General features: G+C 49.0%; 2 protein-coding genes across 3 annotated transcripts in view; one reads left to right on the top strand and one right to left on the bottom strand.

The window, feature by feature from the left end:
• Positions 1-22,210, top strand: part of LOC102368508 (neuron-specific calcium-binding protein hippocalcin) — a 91,423-nt gene that overhangs the window by 25,057 nt on the left and 44,156 nt on the right. The gene's annotated exons all lie outside the window — the stretch shown is intronic.
• The window catches only part of FNDC5 (fibronectin type III domain containing 5), a 33,336-nt gene that overhangs the window by 1,694 nt on the left and 9,432 nt on the right, over positions 1-22,210 (bottom strand). Inside the window, exons 3-6 of the mRNA XM_025198694.1 lie at positions 8,746-8,861; positions 7,394-7,592; positions 5,775-5,864; positions 1,440-1,573 (exon numbers count right to left, since the gene is read on the bottom strand). Coding sequence (XP_025054479.1) covers positions 1,440-1,573; positions 5,775-5,864; positions 7,394-7,592; positions 8,746-8,861 — 539 coding nt within the window. The remainder of the gene's footprint in view (positions 1-1,439; positions 1,574-5,774; positions 5,865-7,393; positions 7,593-8,745; positions 8,862-22,210) is intronic.

The following is a 22,210-nucleotide window of genomic DNA, read 5'->3' as shown; positions in this document are numbered from 1 at the left end:
TTAGCCCTGATTCTACAGATCACTTGGTGTAACACCTCTGTGCACACAGAACCCCACCGATCTCTGCATTGATCCATAATCTTTTGCTTGCTGATCTGAGCTCAGTCTGAGTTTTGCTCTACCCTCCACCTGTAAGATCCTTAATTGGCTCTGGTGATGGACTTTGTAGCCTGACTCAAAGAATCAAAAAAAAAAAAAGGAGCCCAGACTTCTTCAAATGTGTAAGTCTCATTTTCAACAACAGTGTCAATAGAGAGCAGAACTCTTCTGCTATGAATACATTTGGCGGGGAATCAGTTATGTGAAGAGTTAGGTGGATACTAAAAAAAGCCAACCTGGAATTCTCTGATGTATGATTTGCACTGAGGCAGCGCCCAGGAGTTCCCCTTGAACCGAGCCCCATGTGCTCAGCACTGTGCAAACACCAAACTGAAAGACAGTCCCTGCTGTGTTCAAATCCGTTTCATATTCCACTTCTCACCAGCTGCCGATAAGTAAATTCTGTACCACTTCCCAGCACCATCCCAGCAAGTGAGGTTTATTGGCAGAAATGTGTGGAAAAAGTGGTTCTTGTTGAACATTTTTGGAAAATGAATTTTGAATTCTTTAACCATCAGCTGAATTCAGATGACAACCTGCTTCTGAAAGTTAGTTCATCCAGTCAGGGAGCAGGGAATGCACCACGCGACCGGCCTGTCAAATCAGAACCAACTAACAGAGCTTGAATACTGAACCCTTGGGACAAACCGCTCCTAAATGAACTGCAGGGCAGGAATTCGTCAGTGAATCATGTGAAATAAAGAATAAATGCAAGGCAATAAGGCTGTGCTAGGGAACAGTCTATGAGCAGGAGAAGAGAAAGGAGAGATTGAGAAAATGATTTGCTGCAAAGCATATGCCCAACTCTGGCATCAGTACAGATCCAGTTTGCCACAATGTACTTTAACCCTGTGGTTCTGCCAGTAAGTACTACAGTGGCTCCTTGTCTTGCACGTGCTGCTTGCTGTTTATGTGAGAACAGAAATAACATCCCATCTGCCACTGACAGACATCATCATGGCTGTGGGGTCCAAACATAGTGGCCTTGGCTCACCGCTTTCAGGTAACAGAGCTCTCAAGTTACTTTACAAATGTGGACTGATATTATCCCCCATTTTATTGATGGGGAAACTGAGGCACAGAGCTGAAATTACTTAACTAAGGCCATGGAGTGAGTCTCAGAGTTGGAGATGGAACATGCGTGTCCTGAATTGGAGATGGGTTCTCAAACCATTAACCTACGCTGTCTCTCCTGATTGCATTTAGGTGCCTGGTGGACTTGTCTGGGCCCACCAGAGAGAGTACTGTAGTCTGGACCCTTGCCAGAAGGCTGGTTTTTCATGTGAATTCAGCAGAAGCCCAGCAGGGAACAGACTGACTGCCTCACCCCCTCCTCTTACCTTGCTGCGCAGGAGCCCTCCGCTCTGGTGCTCAGGAGTGCTGTTCTCAGATGTGCTCTTGGCTTTCTCCTTGTTGTTATTGGGTTCATTATCTTTGATGATGTCGTACTGCCTGCAAAACAGGGCGATCACCCCTACCAGGAAAAAGCATTAGCCATCACAAATGAGCCAGGCCTCTGGAATCTGCAGCAATCAGAGATCCCGAGCCTGCTGCACCATTCTGCACCGTCCAGCAGAGATCTCAGCAGCATTAGTCTTAAGGATCCTATCCTAACACACACAGTCACCCCTCTTCACAGTGACAAATTTTGCTCTAAGCCAGTTGGGGAGAAGATTAACTGGGTCCCACTTGCCTTTCATTAAATGGAACAGGTGCTTTAAGCTCTTCATTTGGACAGTAGTCAGCCCTGGCCACGTGGGAAGGTTTAACAGGATCTCTGCTTTGCAAGCACAGGGGCATCCTGGAATTTCTCTTCACTATAAATGTGCTTTCTTAGCTTTGTTTCCCTGGAGCTAAGAGAAAGGCTGCAGAGCTGCAGGATGTGATGAGCACACTGTACAGCAGAGAGAACTGCCAGTGGAAATTTCCTCCCACACACTTAGTGTATGGAGAGCAAAGGAGGGGCAACTGTGACAAATGAAGAGAATGAGTGTCTTTCACGGATGCTTCTCTGTTGTGTCCTGACCCCATAACAACACCTCGGCCTACAGGGTCCAAACACGGACGGGGGTGCCAGGGAGGTACCGCTTCTTCCCTGCCGGGAGAGACTCCAACTCTCCTAGCAATAAGACCCTGCACATACATGGAGCTTTCCACCTGTCGATCTCAAAGGCGTTTGCAGAGATAAATGTTGTTATGGCAGCTGTCACCAGGTGCCACTTTTGATAAATGTTGTTATGGCAGCTGTCACCAGGGGCCACTGCTGCATGTTGTCTTCCAGATTCTTTTTTTGGGCATGTGAGCAAATGGTTAGTCTTGGGAGGTCACCTTGACACCTGCCCACATAACACCATCCTCATTTGTGAAATCAAGGCACAGAGGAGCAAAGCAACTACCTGTGGCAATGCCAAAGTCAGGACAAGAATCCAGGCCCTAACTCCAAGCCTCATGCTACCTGCACTGGGCCATCAAAGAAGGTTAAATCCATATGTGAGCTGAGACTAATCATAGTTTGCATTCACTAATAATGCTTCCACATCTGAGTCACGGCTGCATCAGATGCAGGGCTGGGAAAAGTCATTTTCAAATTGAAATGCTGTAAACACCTTATCAGTTTTGCAGAGATTTCCCCCACCCACGGACCTCCATTTTGTCTAAAAGAACCACTTCCCCATCAACTTCACAATGTTGGATGGTTCTTTGCTCACACCATGACCTGAACGTTAGGGAAACTGGGTCCCCTCGTGTTGCTTTAACCTTTGAGTTACTTCTTGTAAATAGTTGATCCCAAATGAATATTTTTATAGGCAGGAGATTTGTATCTAATAATGCAGAGATGGTAACTTCTTTATCTAAATGAAATAAAGGAGCAGAGATGCTGGATTTCCCATACCATTAGTCTGGGTTCTCATTTGGTTATTATCATTAGCGGAGAGTGGCCTGTGAAAAGCAGGTATCATGGCTTGGCTAACTGAAGACTTCTTGGTGGAAGAAATATTATACATATGTGGATCAGGTCTTGCTGCTGCCAGACCACTTGGATTCACTTACGCCTGGAAGGAATCCTAGGGGAACACAAGTATCCCCTGCCCTGTTTATCTGATCTCTGGTTTGCAACCTCATTTCATCTCCAGATCGCTCTGTGGAAACAACCCCTGGCTGTCTGAATTTTAGCATAACTAGGCCAAATCCCCCGATAATGTAAATTAGCACAGCTCCACTGAAGTCAGCAAAACTGCGGGAGTTTACGCCAGAAGAGATTTTCACCCAGTGTCCCTGGAGGCCATAGTTTAACCCTCCCTAAGCATAGCAATCGGTAGAGCTTTAGGAAAAAATGAGGGAGCATACAAACAGCTGAAAGCATGTCAGGGCTGTTAGACTGCCAGAAGCAAGGCTGTGAGTCAGGCTGCGCTCTGGGATGGCAAGGGACTGGAGCACCTCACCTAGCAAGGAGATCCAAGGGAAGCAGGGAAGCTCTGTGTCGCCTTGGAGCTGCCTTCTGCCCTGGCAGTCCCTGCCTCAGAGCTCAGGCACAGACCCGTAGTCCAGAGGGAAAATCACCAGTTCATAATTCAGGGGCAGAGGTCTGAGTGACTGCTCTCTACAGGGCGATCATCTTCTGCGATGCCTCCCACACGTTCTCGGAGGGCACGTGGGGACGCTTGTCTTTAACCTCACGCCCCGAATGTGGTGGCTTTCTGTCCCAGCAGTAGTTGTTTTTCTGCACGGATCTGTGCACGCACAGTGTACATAGTGATCCCTTCCATCTGGCACAAAGACCGTTAATGCCGACAAGGAAAGGCTGCATTTTACGGGTTGTACAATTTACTGTATCATTAATTTCCTTGTGTGCCAGTTCCTTTGTTTCACCTGAAATATCCTCCCCCAGGCCACTGTGATGGGGGGTTGCCGAGCAGTGCACCGCGCTGCTTCGTGAATGTTTGATGCAGCAGCAGCAGCTGCCGAATGGAGGCCAGGAGAAAGCTGGGACTATCCGGAGAGCAGTGAGCGCAGACTTTATTTCCCCCTGTCTCGTTAAGGGTCCAACCTGTGTGAGCCAAAGTGCTGGCTGCAGAGAACACTGTGAAAGCACTATATCCAGGAAGGGGGTTTCTCTCTCACGCAGGAGCTAGATTAAAACACAGGGGCCAGGCTGGTTTTTGCAAATAGGTATGGCTCTATAGGGGGTCACATAGCTGTATGAGTGTACAGAGTCCCAAGCTTATACTGCAGAAATTGTTGCTTTCCTAAACACCTTGGGTGTTCTTCTTTTCTTTTCTCATATGATATTGCAAACATTGGTTTGGGGGATCATAATGCTGGGGTGGTGAATGAAGTAACCCACTTGCTAGCCGCCCCATTAGTCTGTGGAGCTCCCATACACTTTCTTCTAAGCTCTTCCCATTGCAAGGTGGCCCCAGGATTGATAAGTCTACACTCTGCCCCACCCTGCAGCCCTACGCCTCAGCCCCTGCTGCGTTGCTGGCCCTGCTTTTAAGCTATAGGTTTTTTAAACCAGCCTGATGTAGCACAGCTCACATAGGCGCAGTCAGGCCGCAGACTGGGTGAGGCCTGGAGAGCTGGGCCAAGATTTTCAAAATGGGGTCTTCAAGGTAGGCTCTGAAGACCACTTTTAGGCACCTAAGCACACCATCCCATTTCCAAATGTGCTGAGCACCCCACAGCTCCCACTGGCTTCCCACTTCCTTTTGATAGCCTCATAATTCCCCTTGCCCTCCCCAGCTCTTGGCCCATTCAACCTAAAGAGCCATTCTAAGGCCTGACAGTTAGTTCACATAAGTCCAGGGGAATATCACAGGAGCAAGGTAGTGGGAATTTTTCACAAATATACAGATTCTTCAGACTGGGACAGTTCCCTGGATGCTTTCCTCTCTGTACCATTCATTGACCTTTTCAAAGTGGTTACCCGCAGCTCATCACCGTCCCCCTGGCTTTGCTGATACTAATCGGTACAAAGCTGATCAGTTCTGAGCTTGCATACGTAGAAAGTTTGGGTCTTTAAAACTTTGGTTTTTATACCCAATTCAGGTTTAGGGCTGTCTTGGTGGTTTATGTTTTGTTGCTTCAGACCACTTGTTCTTCTAACAGTTCTATTATTTTAATGGAGCCTGAAGTGGGTTTTAGTAAATATACAACAGTGGATGCTGGGGTGTGAGGCTGAAGGCCATATCTCACTCTTGATTTGCGCTGTTTGTTGGTAGTGTATTGGCTGAACCTCTTTACAAAAATTACAGCTTTGCATGTGGCTCACAGGCTTACAATAAGCCAGATAGTGACACTGATACAAGTTGATTAGGCCATGTTGTTTTAATAACCAGAGAGGGGTAAGGGTGTTTTCATCAATGTTGCCTAGAAGGATTCAGAATATAGGATTTGCCACAGCAGATTAGGCAATTTGTTTGTTAAAACTGTTATCCTACCTCCTGCTGTACCAAATCAGAGCAGTTATCCAACTAATTCGGCATCGTGCCTCTAACAGTGCCCCGTGCCCAGAGGAAGATGAAATGCATTTATTGCAAAATGTGTCATGCTGTAGATGGGAGAGTCAAGATTTCTCTTTCTGAGCATCTTGTGCAAATATCCATGCATGCAAACAAAGCAAACGAGCTAACTCAGGGGACATGAGCTGCCTTCGCTATAGACGGGTTACAGACCTGCCCACATGAACAACACCACGACAATGATGAGAATTTCCCCTGCTCGAAGCTGGTCCTTCTTCCCCATCTCCTTCATTGTCACCTCGTCTGCCCAGGGGGAGAGAAAGACAATGAAAGCCAACCATGCAATGAAGTCAGTCAGACTCTGCCTACTCTTTTCACACACTCCTTCCTCTCCCAACCCACAGATCCCTGGTGAGCAATGCTGAGTGACTGCAAACCAGAAAGCCCCTTTGTAGACTTAGAAGAATAAACCCAACTGGCTGCAGGAAAATTCCCCGTTGTTCACCTGTTTATCTCTGGACCCCAGCCTGCACTAGGAGTGCATGAAGTTCAAAGGTTATCCAAACTTTCAGTGAGATGTAGCATCTCCATTCTTCTCCTTGGGTTGGCATTTGTTGCAGTGTCTATCACCATAATGTCTAAGCTGTGTGTATTCCAGCCATCGCTGGCATTCCCACCACCCCAGCTATGGATTTATGCCCTTCCCATAGTCTTTTCTAGTAGAACTGAGGGATGCAGGAAAGATTAGTCCCTCATAGGGCATAGTGCACCTCCCTGACCTCGAAGCACAAAGAAGAGCATCATTCAGGCCTCCTGGGAAGTAGGCAGTGCTTCTCTCCATGCTTTCAGATGAGCAGCAGTTCAGTAGTTATAGGCACCAAAACACTGCAGCAGAATGAGCCAGGAACTCACTGCATGCTTGGAGTCCTGGCTGAAAGGCCTGTTCAGGCCCTGAAGAAGTCATCAAGGACCCTCTCAGACGTGGACTCCTTTAACTCCCCTGCTTGCTAGAGTGCCTTGATGATGTGAAGCATCAGTTTGACTTGCATTTATGCCACCTGAAATGGCTGGATGTTTTTCCAGAAGGAAAAATTAAGGCTCTTTTCTGCTTGGCCTTAAAGATTGGGCAGACACTTGACATGTCAGGAAATGGGATCTCTTCTCTGCTGACTTTGAATCCAAGCAGAGGAAGAATGAGTAAGTCTCAGGGCCTCATCTCAATACCACGGTGGCAGTCCCACGGCTTCTAACTCAAACTGAGTGCAGTGCCTGACCAGGAATTTCCCCTGGCATCCTTCACTTGCTAAGCCGACTGGCATGCTCTTCCTGGATGCCAGCCCTGAAAACATCCTCCCCGTCTCCTGTGCCTCTTCTGCTATAACTCAGATAAAAGAGGAATAGGGAGAGTCAAGGTTTGGCAGCACGAGTGACTAAGATTCTGGCACTGTTCCACCGAGACAGCCAGCTTGCTGTGGGCAATGGGTTCTATACTAAAGATGGGATCACACGAGGGCCTGCCCCTCGCTAGACATTAGTACAGTCTTATTCTGAAGTGACCTGTAGCTCGTGTGAGCTGGATTCTCTTGCGCTCACTAGGGGTCTGTCTACACTGCAGGTAAGGTGCCAGCTTTAAATTAGCAAGCTCAGATACTGCCATAGGTAGGGTTTGAAGCCCCACCATCTCCACTGCAGTGGTGAGAGGAAAATCAAGTCCCAAATGCTTTTAGTTCAGCTATTCTTGTTTGGAAATGCATCGGTCCCCCCTCTCCTTAGCTCCCCCTCACCCCACCTGGACAGCCAAGGGGGCCACAGAAGGCCTCGGTTACACTTGCCTTTATTTTTTGAGGCCAGCTTCTCAGCTTCTCTGGGGGTCTTGAAGAGCACGGGCTCGCTAGCTGGGCTCTGGCCTTGGATGCTGATGGACTGGACGTGCACGATGTACTCGGTGTCTTCCTCCAGGTCCCAGAGGGCACAGGAGCGCGTGGTGGTGTTCAGCTCCTGGATGAAGCGCATCATGCGCACGTCCTTCTTCTGCAAGCCCAAGGCAGGAAAGCCCGTGAGCTCAGGGGGAGGGCTCTGTCTGGGGCACGGCAGACCCCACGCTGCCTACGCCCTTTCCATTCTCCCTGGGAGTGACCGAGGGAAGCAGGGCCCCAGAGTGAGAGACAGGGCAAAACAGAATGACCTGAAGGGGATATTTCAGCCTGGCACCAAGTCCAACGTGAGGCCAAGGCACCACCTTTAACTTAGTCCTGACAGGCGTCTCAACCAGGCAAATTTAACCCCACAAGAGTAAGATAGCAGGACCCTCAGCCTGGTTTTTAGAGACGGGGTTTGCATGCAGGTCCTCACTGCTCCATCCCTAGAGGCACTCGTACACACTGGGCATAGCCACTGCTGAGGTCCGCTGCTTGGGGAAGAGGTGCCTGGGAACCGTGATGGTGCTGCAGGGTAATAGCCTGCTCCTGCCCTCACTGAAGGCAGCAACAAAGCTCCGAGCACCTCCAGGCCCCACAGTTTTTCCCTTTCATGCCTCAAGCTGGTTTCCCTGCCACAAGACATAGCTGAGAGCTGGTGAACAGCGGGATGAGGCCCGAGGTTGGAGAAGGGGAGGGGTGTCCTGTGGTGCCTCGCACAGGGAGGGAGCTTCCTCCCTGAGGGAGACTTAGCTTTACTTGTAAGTGCACTTAATGTAAGTGCCAAGTGCTGGATCGGTCCCTGGAAGCTGAACAGCTTAACGACCCCAATGTAGCATGAGCTACATGAACCCAGGCAGCGCTGGCTTCTGAGACTCCATCCTGGTGATGTGCCCAGCCCCACTCCTACAGGGATGGGGGAGTTCGGCTCTCCTGGTTTCCTGCTGGACAAGCCAGTTAGAAGGGTGCTGGAGGTGTGGGATCCGCTAAACCACCTCACACAGGCATCTGGTGGTATTACCCTTTTCTTGCTCCCTACAGCCACCCTGTCCAAGATGCACTCCCAGGGAGAGGAGATGAGATAAGGCAAGGAAAGAGAGTGATTCTGCACCAGCTTCATAAGGGCCTTGCAAGAGCTGCAGGCAAGGGGGTGGCCTTAAATCCAGAGGTTGCCCTTGTCTCTGCCAGCCCCTAAGCCCAGGGAAGTGGTGGGGTAGAGAAGAGGGGGACCCAGCAGAGGTGAAACGGGGCAGCAATGGTGAGGATACCTGCTGGGAGATTGCAAATCCAATGACGACTTCATCCTCCAGAACATCCCAGGTCACAACAGCTGAGTTGGCCTTCAGATGTTTGACTGTAACGTTGACTGGAGCAGAGGGGCTATCTGCAAGGGCAAGAAAGCATAAGCTTTATCAAGAAAAAGGCATTGCTACAGGTGGGGATGGGGCAGGGGCTAGAGAGGGAGTGGGCATTTGCCTTGCAGAGACAGATACAATCTCTTGCTGTAGGGTTTAACCCCATTCAGCCGGTGACCCTCAGAAAGGAAGAGTCTGTATCTGGCTTTCATATGTGTGGCTGCAGGCCTGTGGAGCTCCACCCAAGCCCTGGGGAGGTCTCTAGCTTCTCATCCCCACCTAGATGATTAGGATTGGTATTAAACCTGCCCGTGTGACATTTTTAACCCTTTGAGACTGCATGTGAAACCTTGAGGTCCCAGCACACCATCCCATCCTCTCCTTCTCACACATGGCTCCTGCCCTGTACCCCACACCTCCCAGGATGAGAACTTTCCGCGGAGCTTCGGAAACGCTGGTGCTCTCCTTAAAACTGCAGGTGCTGTAAGCAGGGGCATGTTTATTTTATGTTGATCTTATTTTTATTCCTGCCTTGTGACTGAACACGAACTCTCTGCCTGACCATGCCACCAGGCCAAGAAGAAACAGTGATTTAGTAATTATTTATTATCTGTTAATTATGTATTAGCCCCTTTATTTTAATTGCACATGGCTGTGAGGCTGCTGGGCTGACCGGGGAGAGGCTGGTTGCTCAGAGAAGTTCAAAGCAAAGGATTTCTTGAATATCCCTCCCCGCTTACAGTGTGCTGTGAGGGCATCAGAGCACCACTGCACTGGGGACAAGGGGCTGTATGGAAGTACCAGAGGGGCTGTAGACCCCAAGTGAATGGAAGCCCTTGGGTGAGGACTCTCAGGTGCAGGGAGAGGCAAGAGCTCAGAAAACCTCCAGTCCCTGGTGCTTCTTATTCACTAGCTGCAGGCAGTGAATTCCCAGTCCTGTTTTGAGGCTCCTAACTTTCCTCCCGAATCATATAGGGGCCTAGGCATCCACTTTTCATATGCATTCCACCCCAGGAACCAAAATGTAAGGCACTGCAGCAGCTGAAATAGGCAGCCCCCACTTCCTGGGGTGTAAATGCACCAAGATTAACAATCCTGCCGACAGCCTCCTGCCCCCTCAGAGACCCTGGTGCTACAGCAAGCCTCAGCCTTCTGCATCATCGCTTTGCAGCCGGCTCCAGCCCTTGAGCACAGCAGGAAACAGCCAGGCTCTGATGGGAAAATCTGCAAGCGACTTCACTCCCAGTGAATGTCCTCAAGGAGAAAACAGGACTGGCAGCTTTCCAGCACATGGCCAGTGTGTTTTTGAAACCTTGCTGTGCAGTGATCCTGTCCCCCCATCCCAACAACACTGTTTCAAGCCTTCAGAGCGCCTAGTGCCAACGGCTGTGATCATGCTTTAAAAGCATGAAGAGGATGAGGCTGTGAGGAATGAGGGCTGGACAAGGCATTCAGGCCCAAGTGAACTCAGCCCACAGTCCTTTAGGGAGGAATAAAGGGCAACAAAAGAGTCCCCGGCCCAGATGGTTGCAATTGCAGAAGACTGGAGCAGGGCATTGGCTAATGATTGATCACTCAAAGCTTTTATAAAGATAGAGCCTTTCACCTGATCCAGTCAGTCTCTACCATCTTTTTGGTGGCATATGTAAAATGAGTCAGAGGTCTCACTCCCCTTCCTAGAGGATGCAAAACATCCCCATCAGCATTGTCACTAAGACCCTCCCTGGCTGCCCCAGCAGAGAGGTCAAGAAAAGATGGACCAACGGGGTCAAAACTCCCTCCTCCTGTCCAGCACCGGTCCTATTCCGGCCTCAGTTGTTGGAGCTCTATGCTTGCTCTACTTGCTGGGGTACAGACAGAGGACTTTGATCTGCCCATCTGTACCTTCTGTCATTACCAAACCCACTTGAAAAGCCTACAGGCAAGACAGAGTAGGGTCTAATTTTAGTCAGGGGCAGTCAGCAGAGATTCATACAAGGACGTCTGTGAGTCATGCCTCCTGAATTTGCGAGACCATACAGAGGGCATGGCAGAGCTGAGAGATGGGAGGCCAGGCAGTCTCCAGCTGCAGCCCAACAGCCGGGCATGCAGCGCTTCCTAAAGTACATCTGTACCGTTCCCAGCCTGCTGTGCTCTCCTGGAGGTTGTTGAGGGAAGTTGCCACAGCACAGACTGATTTATGGAGGCTGGGATTGGGAAGGCTATTGAGTAAGGTGAATTATTGTTTTAGTAAGAGAAAGCAGTGTGTGTCAGTACAGGCACATCCAGAGATGGAGAGAGAGGTATACATGGGTGGCACCTAGGCTGGCATCTGCATCTCTGTAGTTTAGCAGGGGCATTCATGACCTTGAGGAAAGCTTCTTGGCAAAAATGTCTCCATTTGCTATTGCCATAAAGTGAGGGGGAGTTGGGAAAGAGACAGCAGATACAGAGAAGCAGCACAAACACCTTCAACCCGAGTAGGTGAGACAAGACTGGGGCTGAGCAGTGGTAGGGAAGCGTGCTTAGGTTGCAGACCAGTCTGATTCACAGAGACTGGAACCAATACAGCAGGAGTCTCACAGGAGAGAAATCAGGTGAGGAAGAAGGTCAAGGATACTTCACTAAGCCCGTCTGCACAGGAGAGACCCAGAGAGGGAGATTCAGAATGAAGGGAAGATGCTCACCAATCCAACACAATGGGTCTAAGCCTGCTCTCTCCTCACACCCCTGCAAATCAGGAGTCATTCCAAATCAGTAGTGTTAGACCAGCATAGCATGGGTGGGAGAGGAGAATCAGCCCCAGCCTTTGACAGAAATAGAAAGCAAGGGCAGCGAGTTCCCCATTCACAGAACTGAGCGAACAATTTGCAGCTATATATGTGTTCAGTAAATGCGGCCTCTTTGTCAGCTCCTGGAAGATCCGTGAACAGATTGTGGTTTCCTCCAATCTGTTCATCATCCAGATTTATCCCATGAACCTTTTAACTCTCGAGGGTCCATCCCAGTTCTTTGCAGTTCCAGTAGATTGTGGCTGGATACATTGGATCCAGTTTCTGTCTCAGACTAAATTTGTCCTTTACGTTAAAAGAGGCTGACTGATGCACACCATACCAGCTATGAATCCCATGGTCAGGTCAGTTGGTTATAGGTGGACGTTTGGGGAAACAAAGGACCCCCCCCCACACCCGACTTCAAGGATCACCCTGGCCTGTGCCTCTGGTTTCTGTTCCCCAGTGGGCTGAGAAGTCGGTGAGCATTTCCACCATGAACACACAAACACCCAAATCTAGCTGCAAGGTCCCTTTAACACTTGAGTGTGCAGCTCCAGAATCTGGCTTGCGGTACACGCTGGTGCCAGTAAAGCTCAAACTGTTCCCGAAAGGGATCACAGAAGGAGTGGTGTACATCCAAAGGGAGCTCGTTCCAAGGCGCAGGCGGGGATCTGGGGAACGTTCTGTGCAGCCGGCACCTGGCCCTGTTCGCACACACTTCTTCCCCATGCCCCAGCCGTGGTGCCTCAGACTTTTAGTCAATAATCAACCTGTGTGTTCCCGGGCTTGTGAATCAGCAGTTTAACTTCATTCCAGCCCTAGGGCGGTGACCCCATCAGAGCAAATTCTGCTGGGAAAACAGCACCGTCTCTGGTGGCACTTGGGTTCGATACGTGCATGCACAGGAAAAATCATTCCTTTCTCTCTGCCCATTGAAGTCACAGTCCCTTTTGTTCAGTGAGGTGGAAGTCACACCAACGATGACCAGCGAGCTGCTGCTTTGACAGAAGCCATGATTTCTCTCTTGTTTCCTTCCAACAGGGAGCTTTCACAGGGTGGACCCCAGCCCAGCAAGGTCTGGATGCTGCGTGTACCAGCCAGACCTCACTCCTCCGGGCCCTGGGCCTTGTCAGCAGGAGCAGGTCATAGTCTTTTCCATGCAGCAAGGAGGCACAAGCAGTGAAGATTACCATTAATCCCCTCTTAATGCTGAGAACTCCTTCTAGCCTCTCATTAAATGCTCTGCTGATTATTAATGGCCTTTCTTTTTTTTTTTAAGAGAGAAAATGCTTTCCAGCTTTGGACTAATCAGTCCCTGGCTTTTCATCTTCCAAACAGCAGTTCCTGCCATCAAGGGCAGGAGGCCTGTGGGGTAGGAAACCTCCCGTTTTCCTGTTATGTTGATAGTCTCACAGGGGTTCATATTATAACACTTGCTGGCAGGTTTATCAGCCCGTGATCACCCAGTATCTCTCTTAGTGGGGGAAACTGAAAGCACAAATAATATGTAGAGTACTTTGTCTGATATCTGCCTGATCCATAGCCAGAGCTAGACTGCTGCCTCAACCTTACCTTTTAGGTAATACCTGCTCATATATACCCCTTAGTATTATCTGTGCCTAACAGTCAACCTATTCAGCTATTCATTACTGGTGCTAGAGCCAGTACCCTACTACAGTACCGTCCACTCCTAATAGCTTCTGTCTAGTAGACCTGATCTATATCCAACAGCCTCTGCATAGCTAATACCATGTGTATATTTAATGCCATATGTAGTGTGCAGTATCTAATCTGTTCTTAGATCCGGTAGTTCCCTAATACTGTAAATATACCTAATCCCCCATGTATAAGTGATACAGTGAAGCTGATATAAGAGACCATCCTTGTTAGCTAACGTCTTGCCTTAAGAGCATCTTAAACAAAAAACGAGCAGTAGTGCTCCATTAGACTGGTTTGTCCTGGTCCCCTGGGCGGCTGCTTGAAAAGGTACCTGACCCACGCAGTGCTCTAAGACCGGGATCCAGCTTGGGAAGCTGTGTCCAGACAGATCTATCTGTTTCCCAGCTTGGCCACAACAGCAGGTTTCAGAGACATTCTTTATTCTCTACTCTGCCTTGAGAGGAGAGATGCCTTTCATCAACTTCAGTTATTCCCCTAGGCCAGTTCCCTGAAAGCTTTCTCCTCTCAGTGTCCAATTCTTTTATCCCTGAGCCTTTACCAGTTTCCATTCGATCTCACTGTCAGCTGCTTCCCGTAGGATTGCCTCGTCCGTATGCCTATGCAATTTCCTCAAGCCCCTGCTGCTGGGGTCTTAGAGTGGGATTTGCGACAGCTCCCAAGTGTCTTTAGAGCCGGAGTCTCACTGCAAATCAATGGAGCTTGTTCTCCTAAGTCATTTTCCAAATCCCACCCCAAATCTCCTGCCACTTGTCACTGGCTTCCTTGGAGGAAGACACCCAGGTATCTTTTAATCTCAGACCAAAGATCAGATGTGGATGTTGTTTTTTTTACAATGTTGGCTGAAAAAGAAAGAAATGAAAATCACTGTCCAGGTAAAGGCCCAGGGAATCATGCGTGCTTTCTGTGAGAGGAGCTTTCAGAATCAGGACACCTGACTGTGGAGATTCACAAGCCTGCAGCAAGTGCCAAAGGGGTGCTCCTGTGTGCATAAGTGCAAAAGGGGCGCTTGTGTGAGTGTGCACAAGGGCTGTTCCTGTGTGCATGAGCATGCAAAAGGGATGTTTGTGTATGTGTGAGTGTGCAGAGGAGACATTTGCATGTGTGTGAGTGTGCAAAAGGGTTATTCATATGTGTATGAGTGTGTAAAAGAATCTACACAGTATCAGCCTCTCTAAGAGAAGCTGACTCTTTCATCTAGGATCAGGGTTAAAGTATTTGGAGGACCTTCTGGCATCCAACTTCAGAAGGGAGTGGGCTCCAAGAGAGTCAAGTAGATATAAACTAACTACTCTGTTATGTTCCCTTGGAACTTCAGTGGGTATTTGTATGCCCATTGCATAGCTGGAGAAATTGAGGCAGGGTAATGAGGTGCCATTGGACACAATGGGAGTGCCTGCCAGGAGCTGGGGATTCTGGCTTGTCTCAGAACACACTCACTGTTGCTGTGGATCTTTCTTTGGAAGCAATTCTGAGTTTGCAGCTCTACCCGACCAGCCTTTCCCGTGTAGCTGGGAGTGCAAGTCAGTCTCATTCCCCTTTGCTTTGCAAGTGGCAGGAGGGAGTCATTAAAGTACACAGAAATGAGGCTCTGCAGTAATGTTACCTCCTTTGAGCCCAGCTCCACAGGCTGCATCCTCTCTTCAGGAAGTGAAGCTGGTGTTTGAGCCCCTTTCTAGGTTGGTCTCTCTAAGCCAGAGGTACCAAGGGCAGAAACTGCCCAAGCAATCTATTCACTTTATGCTCAGCTCCTTCAGAAGCAGCACTTGAAAGGAGGTGGAGAACAGGGAAGTCGCTCCCTACGCTGACGTGGCTGTACTGGGACCGTAGGTATTCTCATATCACTCAGCCGATTCTGCAAGCTGCTGCTTTTCTGCTGCGAGGCTCAAGTTCTCCAGAGCCTCCAGGAAGGGGTGCCTAGGTCACTACCAGGGCTCAGGAGTGGACTGATCTGTCCCACTGCCGCTTTCCTTGGGCCCAGGCGGTACCAGCCAGCTACATGGCCTTTCCCTGGAGAAGTAGTAAATGTCAGGATTAAATCACAGTGCCTTTTTGTTCCCTCTGCCGTGACCTTTCCAGAGGAAGCAAGAGGCATAAGAACATGACCTGCAGGGCAAAGACCTGTTGTTAAGCTCCTGAACAATGTTCTCTTGGAGGTGCTGTAACCCACCCCCTCCGCTTTCTTGGGCTGCAGGGGTCCTTTCTTTCTGAAACAGAGAAGTGTATGTGAAAGGGCTTGTTTGGCTCCCTCTCAGATCCCTTTCTCTGCACTGCCAGTGGGATTTTCTTCCACGGGTCTAATTGCTTGTCGACTTTACAACGTATTTTGCAAGGGCTGAAGCAACTTTCAGCCTTCCAGAGTGATTTAATGACCCAGGCCTGCAGGGGAGTGGGAAGCAGTCCGGACCCACCACTGCCATTCAGGTTCTGAGTCACACGGTGGAAATGGGGGCTGTGTGCTATGAGTTGATGGTGTCAAAAGCAAGCCCCACTGGTGGTTCTGCAGTGCTTCCAAGGAGTCAGTTAGGCTGCTTCCCTGTCATAAACATGCTCCAGTAATGGGGCAAATCCCATGGCTCCTATTCACCAACTTGGCATGGCGCGAGGAGGGTACATGCAAAGGCAGAAAGTCAGAGTCCCCCTGAGGACTGAGACTCTCTATGATACACAGACACCGCAAAGGAACTGGGTTCTCTTCCTACCAGGCCAGCTTGGGCTCCCCCTGAAGCAACCCCTCATCTGTGCTAGGTCACACCAGGATGAGTGTACAGCCTAGCTGCTTCCCTGTCACCCTTGCCCCAATCTCCTCAACTGGATAGCATTCAGCCACAGGAAAGACTTTGCCCCTCAGACTTTAATCCTACAAGTCTCCCTTTGGAGTACATGGGAATACCGACTGCCAGGTCATCATGAGCACAGCACCCAGGATCATCCTTCTCCAGCATTGGTTTAATAGGCTTCAAGCTGGCTAAATCCTAGAGAGAGGCAGAGATAGGGTTTGGGTTGGGTTTTAAGACTGTAAACCCAGGGCCAGATCACTGTCACCGCCCTTTTTATGTCCCACTTTGCAGCCCACCCCTTATCTGTGTACCATGAGAGAAATGCTCTGAGAGAGATGCTCTTCTAGAGACCAGGGGACAATTAGTTTATCACCCAAGAGTAAAGATATTGAGACAGAACAAGCTGATAGTGATAAAACTGCTGGTCCTTCCTGATAGACCAAGGGACTCCTCTGCCCTCCTATATTTACATGGTGAGAAAGGAGCAGTGTCTCTAATTAGCTTTACACCTCACTTCTGAATGCCTAACACAGGGCTAGTTTCCCCACACATTTTCCCAGCTGGACGCCAGCTCTGGACTCACTTGTCTCCAAGCTGTAGCAGCTCCCCTTTGATTCCCCTCTGTTTGATGTGGATACAGATTGTTGGCTTGGAGATCCTGTACCAGCCCCGTTAACCATTTTCATATCAAACTGCAGGTTTTGTTCCAGTTAGATGATTCAAACTCTAAGCTCCCAGGGGGGAAATGCTAACAAATTATTTGGCAAAAGAAGTTAATTTGTTCACAGCCTGGAATTCAGCAAGTCCAAAGCACGTGGGGTGCGTTTATGTGACCAGAATCATCTGCTGCCTAACCCAGGAAGGGAAAAAAAAAATCTATCTGCTCTTATTCCCTCTCCAGAGAACTCTTTATCTTTCCCGTGCAAATCCTCTAGCCAGCTGTCACTGCAGAGAATACCTCAGCATCCAGGAACTGTATCACCTGCAAATGATGGTGTTTGAGGGAGGGTTGCCTTGTAGCCCACAGTTCAAGTTACAGAATGAAAGGCTCTGGGTGCTATTCTACCCCAGCCTGTTTAAGCACCATGCATCCCACAGGGCCAGAGATTCGCACCTGGGTCCAGCTATTCAGAAAAGCTTCTCTCTAGCCATCTAAATAAAGGTTGGATGTTTCAAGATGCTCAGCAGTCACCATTGTGACTGTCACAGCTGTGTTTTCCCACAGAGGTCAGTGCTTACTATATGCCAAGTCCTTTGGGAAGTCGAGGCCTAAATGTGGGTGAGGGGTGCCTCTGAAAATGCTCAGTGCCTCAGTTTTTCCCATCCATGAAATGGGGATAATGCAAAATTCCTCTTCAGGGTGGGCTGTGCTGAATCATTGAGTTTGTAAAATGCATTAAAACAGAGACGGGCAGAGTATTATGTGAAACAGTGAAGAAAATCACTCTGGTTTGGCACTTGGGCAACACTAGTAACAATCTGCTCCTTTGTGCTACTTTTACTCAGAGGAGCTAATTGGTTTTCTTTGCAGAGGTGATGGAAGAACACAGTTCTTAGCACTTAAGACAGGAATCGCTCTGAGAGCACAGCAGATGCTCTGTGATACGATTGAACAGCAGCAACGAAGGCAGAGGTGGATGGAGACCCTGTGTCCTACAAAGCTGAGATGTTCAAAGACACCTAGAGGATTAGGGTAGACAGTTCTTGCTCAGTTTACTGGGAAAGGACCATCTATCAGGCTCTCTGAAAGTCCCAGCCTAAGGATTCTTTGTGGAATATTTTCTCAGTTCACCTGTCATGCCCAGTAAAGAGACTTTTATGTCAGTAGTATTTTGGGGTAGACAAGAAACGCTGATATGGCACACAGGGGGCCTCTTGCATGGATCTGGTTTGTAGCTGCTCCTGCAATACAAATACTAAATGATGCTAATTCCATATTACTCCAAGTGAACCAACCTAATCAACTGCAACTTAAACCCGAGCTGGACGCAATGCTAGAAGATGTACTGCAGGGAATATTCCAGCCCCAAGCCCCAAAGGTTTGGACTGGTCCCATTAGGTTTTTTCAGCCTCTAGTCTCTAGGCTTTTCCCAGTAATAGAGCTGGGGCTCCCATTCTTCCAGGCCACTGGGATTTTTCATCCTATTTTTATACTGTCACAATTCAGTGCTTCTTATCAACAACACTGTTCCTGTACTCCTTCCTGACATGGGACAGACATTAGCCAATGAACCTTCATCACTTCCCTGAGACAGGTGCAATTTATGGTCGTGGCTTGACAGACAGGGAAAGTAGGACACAGATAAATGACCAGCCCAAGGTCACAGTGGGTGACTGTCAGAGTCATGGGGAGAACTCAGTGAGTTCCTGGCTCTTGGTCCCATGACCAGTCTACTAGACAGCACCATCTGATCCCAGCAGTTTTTCCTTCCCAAGTGCAGGGGGGCTGGACCCTATGATCTGTAAGGTCCCTTCTAGCCCCTAACAACTGTGAAACTATGAAACCTCACTAGATTCTGCTGGACCCCGCTCGGTATTGATCTAACTAGGGCTGTGTTTGATCTGTGCGCTATGTGCATCCCATTTAAAAATGTAGCTGGACAGAGCAGTAAATGATTATTCTGCAGCTGTTGGGCATCAGTGTCTGATACTCTCTCAGGGTCTTTTCAATGTAGTCCCAACCAGGCTTGTTTCTGTATCAACCACTCTGGGCTTCACTATGCACATTGGAGTTGAGTTCCCAGTGAATGTAGGCTTTTAACTGAATTGTACTTGTGTCAGACTTTATTTGGGACTCTGGGCACTTTATGGATGAGGAGGTTTTTATTTAACAGTACTAAAAGAGCAGATAAAATTTAGCATCAGTAGAGGTGGGCACACAGCTCCCCTGAAGACAATATGTGGCAGTGGTGAATTCTCTGTCTTGTGCATGCATGTGCATGGAAGAGAGCAGGGTTAACCTGTGTGTGAGCTTCTTCCTCTATGAAATGAGTCTCCATTTTTTCCCCATGACCCTTTTCCAAAGGAGGTAGCATTTGGACCAGGCTACTGCAACCTTGGCGGTTTTGTATGGTGAGTTCCCTCCTGAGAGGCTGACACAGGTTAGAAACCTCCACACTTCAATTAAATCTTATTTCTGCCAAATGCAGGAATCAGTAAAGCCCTTATGGACTCTCTCAACTGACTGGGAAACTCTAAGGCCATAGGGAGGTGGGAACGGGCTCTGGTGGGTTGTTTGCCATCTGTAATACGATGTGTCAGGCCGGCTGTTGCTTTCTAGTGCATTCCTCCTTTGGCTTCTCACTTCGGTCTCTGATTAGGAGCCTAATCCTGCCACACACTGAGTCCCCAGAGTCCTCATGGGCATCAGTGCAACTGATGGTCCTTGGCACCTCATATAATAACCAATGCTTTTGGTTTCATCTCTTTTCCCTCCTTTGCCCTTGGACTGCAAATGGATAGCTGAGCACAAAGCCTGATACCATGAGAATAAGCAAAGCCTAATATGAGGAATAGCTAAAGAGCACTAAGGATAGCCAGGAAAAGCCGGCAGCATTGAACTGCCTTGAAGCAGGAGCCCACCAGATGTTTGGGGCCTGCTCTTGCCAGTGGCAAGCACCAGCGAGTTCATGTAAAAAGTAGAAGTGCCCAACTTCTTGAATTTAGGGGACCTGGAGCTCAGAGCAGCTCCCAGTGAGGTCAGTGGAGATGTCACCCTTGATTTCTGCGGGATTTCTGTTTCAGGTTGCCTGATGCCCCCAGGAAGTTTGAGTCTTTCCCCTCTGCTTCCCAGGAATGAATCTGACAGGATGTGCTGTGCGGAGCAGATTGCAGGAGAACTATTTGCACCCGGAGCTTGCAGTGGCTTTGGCCTGTTTTGAGGCCTTTCATTATCTTTGCATACATCCCCCTGCTGCTCCAGCAGCCCATAATGGCAGCCCTGCGACTCTATGTTCTGCACAGCTCACTTCCCTCTTTCACCACCTCTGACTGACGGGGAGAGGGCCGACAGCAGCTCAGGGACTCACAGTCCAGGCAGAGCAGGCCGTGCAGGCTCCAGGCCAAGCACTATTATACAGCTAAATCATATTTTAGACCCACCAAATGGCTTCAGTGTTTTCTCCGCGATCCCCCGGAGCAGACATCTATAGAAATTAGTTGGAGGGCTCTGCTAATGTGATTGCCAGTGTGAACCCAAGAGCCGTCCAACAGCATTACAGGTTAGAAGCTATTACACAACCACCTTTCCCTTCCGCACTGTCCTCCTTTCCCAGCCATCTCTGCATTGCTCCTCTCACAGCAACCAAACAGAAAACACACAACTATATGCGTGGTAGGGGCCCGGCCCCAGACTCACACTGAATGAACAGGCATTTGCAATAGGCCTCCTTTGCTAAGGAAGAAGAGTTTAAATAGTCAGTGCAGGCTCAAGCCTACTTTGAAAATGCCCTGCCTGAACTCGGCACAAAGGGCAGGTGTTTCTATGTCTATGTGCACCACCGGGACTTGCCAGGGCATTGCCACAATCCTACTTCCACAGGATCTGGCCCATACAGGAGCTGAGACTTTGATAAGTGCCTCAACCCCAAAAAGATCTCCTCTGGATCAGGCAGACAGGTGCTTCTTCCTCTTTGCTGGGGAGCACCCGTGCTTTCAGCAGGGTTGTGCTTTCTGACAAGTGTTGGAACCCAAGGGCTCCCTTGACTGAGAACATGCCTAATCCACTAGTAAATACACACAAGCCTGACCCTTCTCCAGCACCTTCTATGCGGGGATCTCAAAGCACTTTGCTGCGTTAATGAGTTTATCCTTGTAATCCTTCTGCACAGCAGGGATGTGCCATTACCCTCATTTCATAGAGATGCAGAAGCTACAAGGAAGAACCGTCTTACGGCAAAAGCATTGGACTGGGGGTTGGGACACCTGGCTTTGATTCTGTGCGCTGTCGCCGACTCCCTGTGCGACCTTGCCTAACTCATGCCATCCCCGCACTCATCTGTTTCCTTTCTGGAAAATGGGGGTAATGGCGCTTCCCTACCAAACAAGGCAGTCGCGAGAAAGAACTCATCTGTGTTTGCAGAGCACTCAGACACAATGGTGACAGGAGTCAGCTAAATAAAAGAATGGCACAGAGGAGTAGTGACTTCCCCAAGGTCACACAGTGAGGCACTAGCAGAGCTGGGGACAGGACCTAGGAATCCTGCCTGCCAGTTCTCTCTAACCATTAGACAGTGCTGCTATGTTTATGTATCTACCCATCTCACCGCGTCTCCCAGACACTTCGATACAAACAATGACTAAAACACACAGTTAAAACAAAGACGCAAAAGCCAATTAGAGCCAGAATCAAACCCCTTATTTCCTCCCAGTGAGCTGATTCTGAGGTGACTCAAGGATATGGAAAAAGGAGAGATCGTCCTAGTTTGTGAGAAATCAGGCAGGGTATTACAATTGCAAATGCCTTTATTGTGCTGTGCCCATTACCCATCCTGTCATTCATTTAGGAATGTTTGAATGAATTGCCCCAACTTCCAGGCTCCAATTTAGGAAGTGGCTATGCCAGGATTTCTGTGTCTTTTGGAACTTGAACACCAACCAGGGACAATTGTGTCAAAGCTAAAAGCACATTTTTGGGGTCACTTCTGCCCCTGTGCAAATAGGACAAGGATTATCCCCTAACCAGGATGGATCCGTTATAGGAAGGTCCACTTCCCAGACCTGGACATCACCACTGATTGGGTACAGTATTCTGAAATGCAAGATATTCTTGCAGTCAGCATTTGCAAATCAAGGCAGCTGTTTCAGCAACATCTCAAAGCCGTCTTACCTGTGCTCTAATGAATGAGTAAGGCGGACTTTCATGTGTCCTTTGACTATGTCTGGGCTTGTAATGATCTTTTCCAAATGTAACCGTGTGCTTCATGGGCAGCACATGTCAGAACCTGCAGAGCACTTACAGCCCTAGGCTGGTCTCTTGGGTAAAAAGAGCGGTAGCTGTGTGAAGAGGGGGCTGTATCTGAGGACGTATGTTTTAAAATTAGAGCTAAGTATATGGTGACCTCTGTCTTTCAGAAAGCTTCTCCCTCAATGTCCCAAAGGAACTGGCCACTAGAAACATCTCAGAAAAAAGGGACCCAGTTATACTGTGGCCATTACCCCAGCAAGTAG

This window comes from Alligator sinensis, unplaced genomic scaffold (genome assembly GCF_000455745.1).
Source record: "Alligator sinensis unplaced genomic scaffold, ASM45574v1 scaffold337_1, whole genome shotgun sequence".
NCBI lineage: Eukaryota > Metazoa > Chordata > Crocodylia > Alligatoridae > Alligator > Alligator sinensis.
Note: the sequence above shows the minus strand (reverse complement) of the source record. Positions and strands in the feature narration are given on the sequence as shown.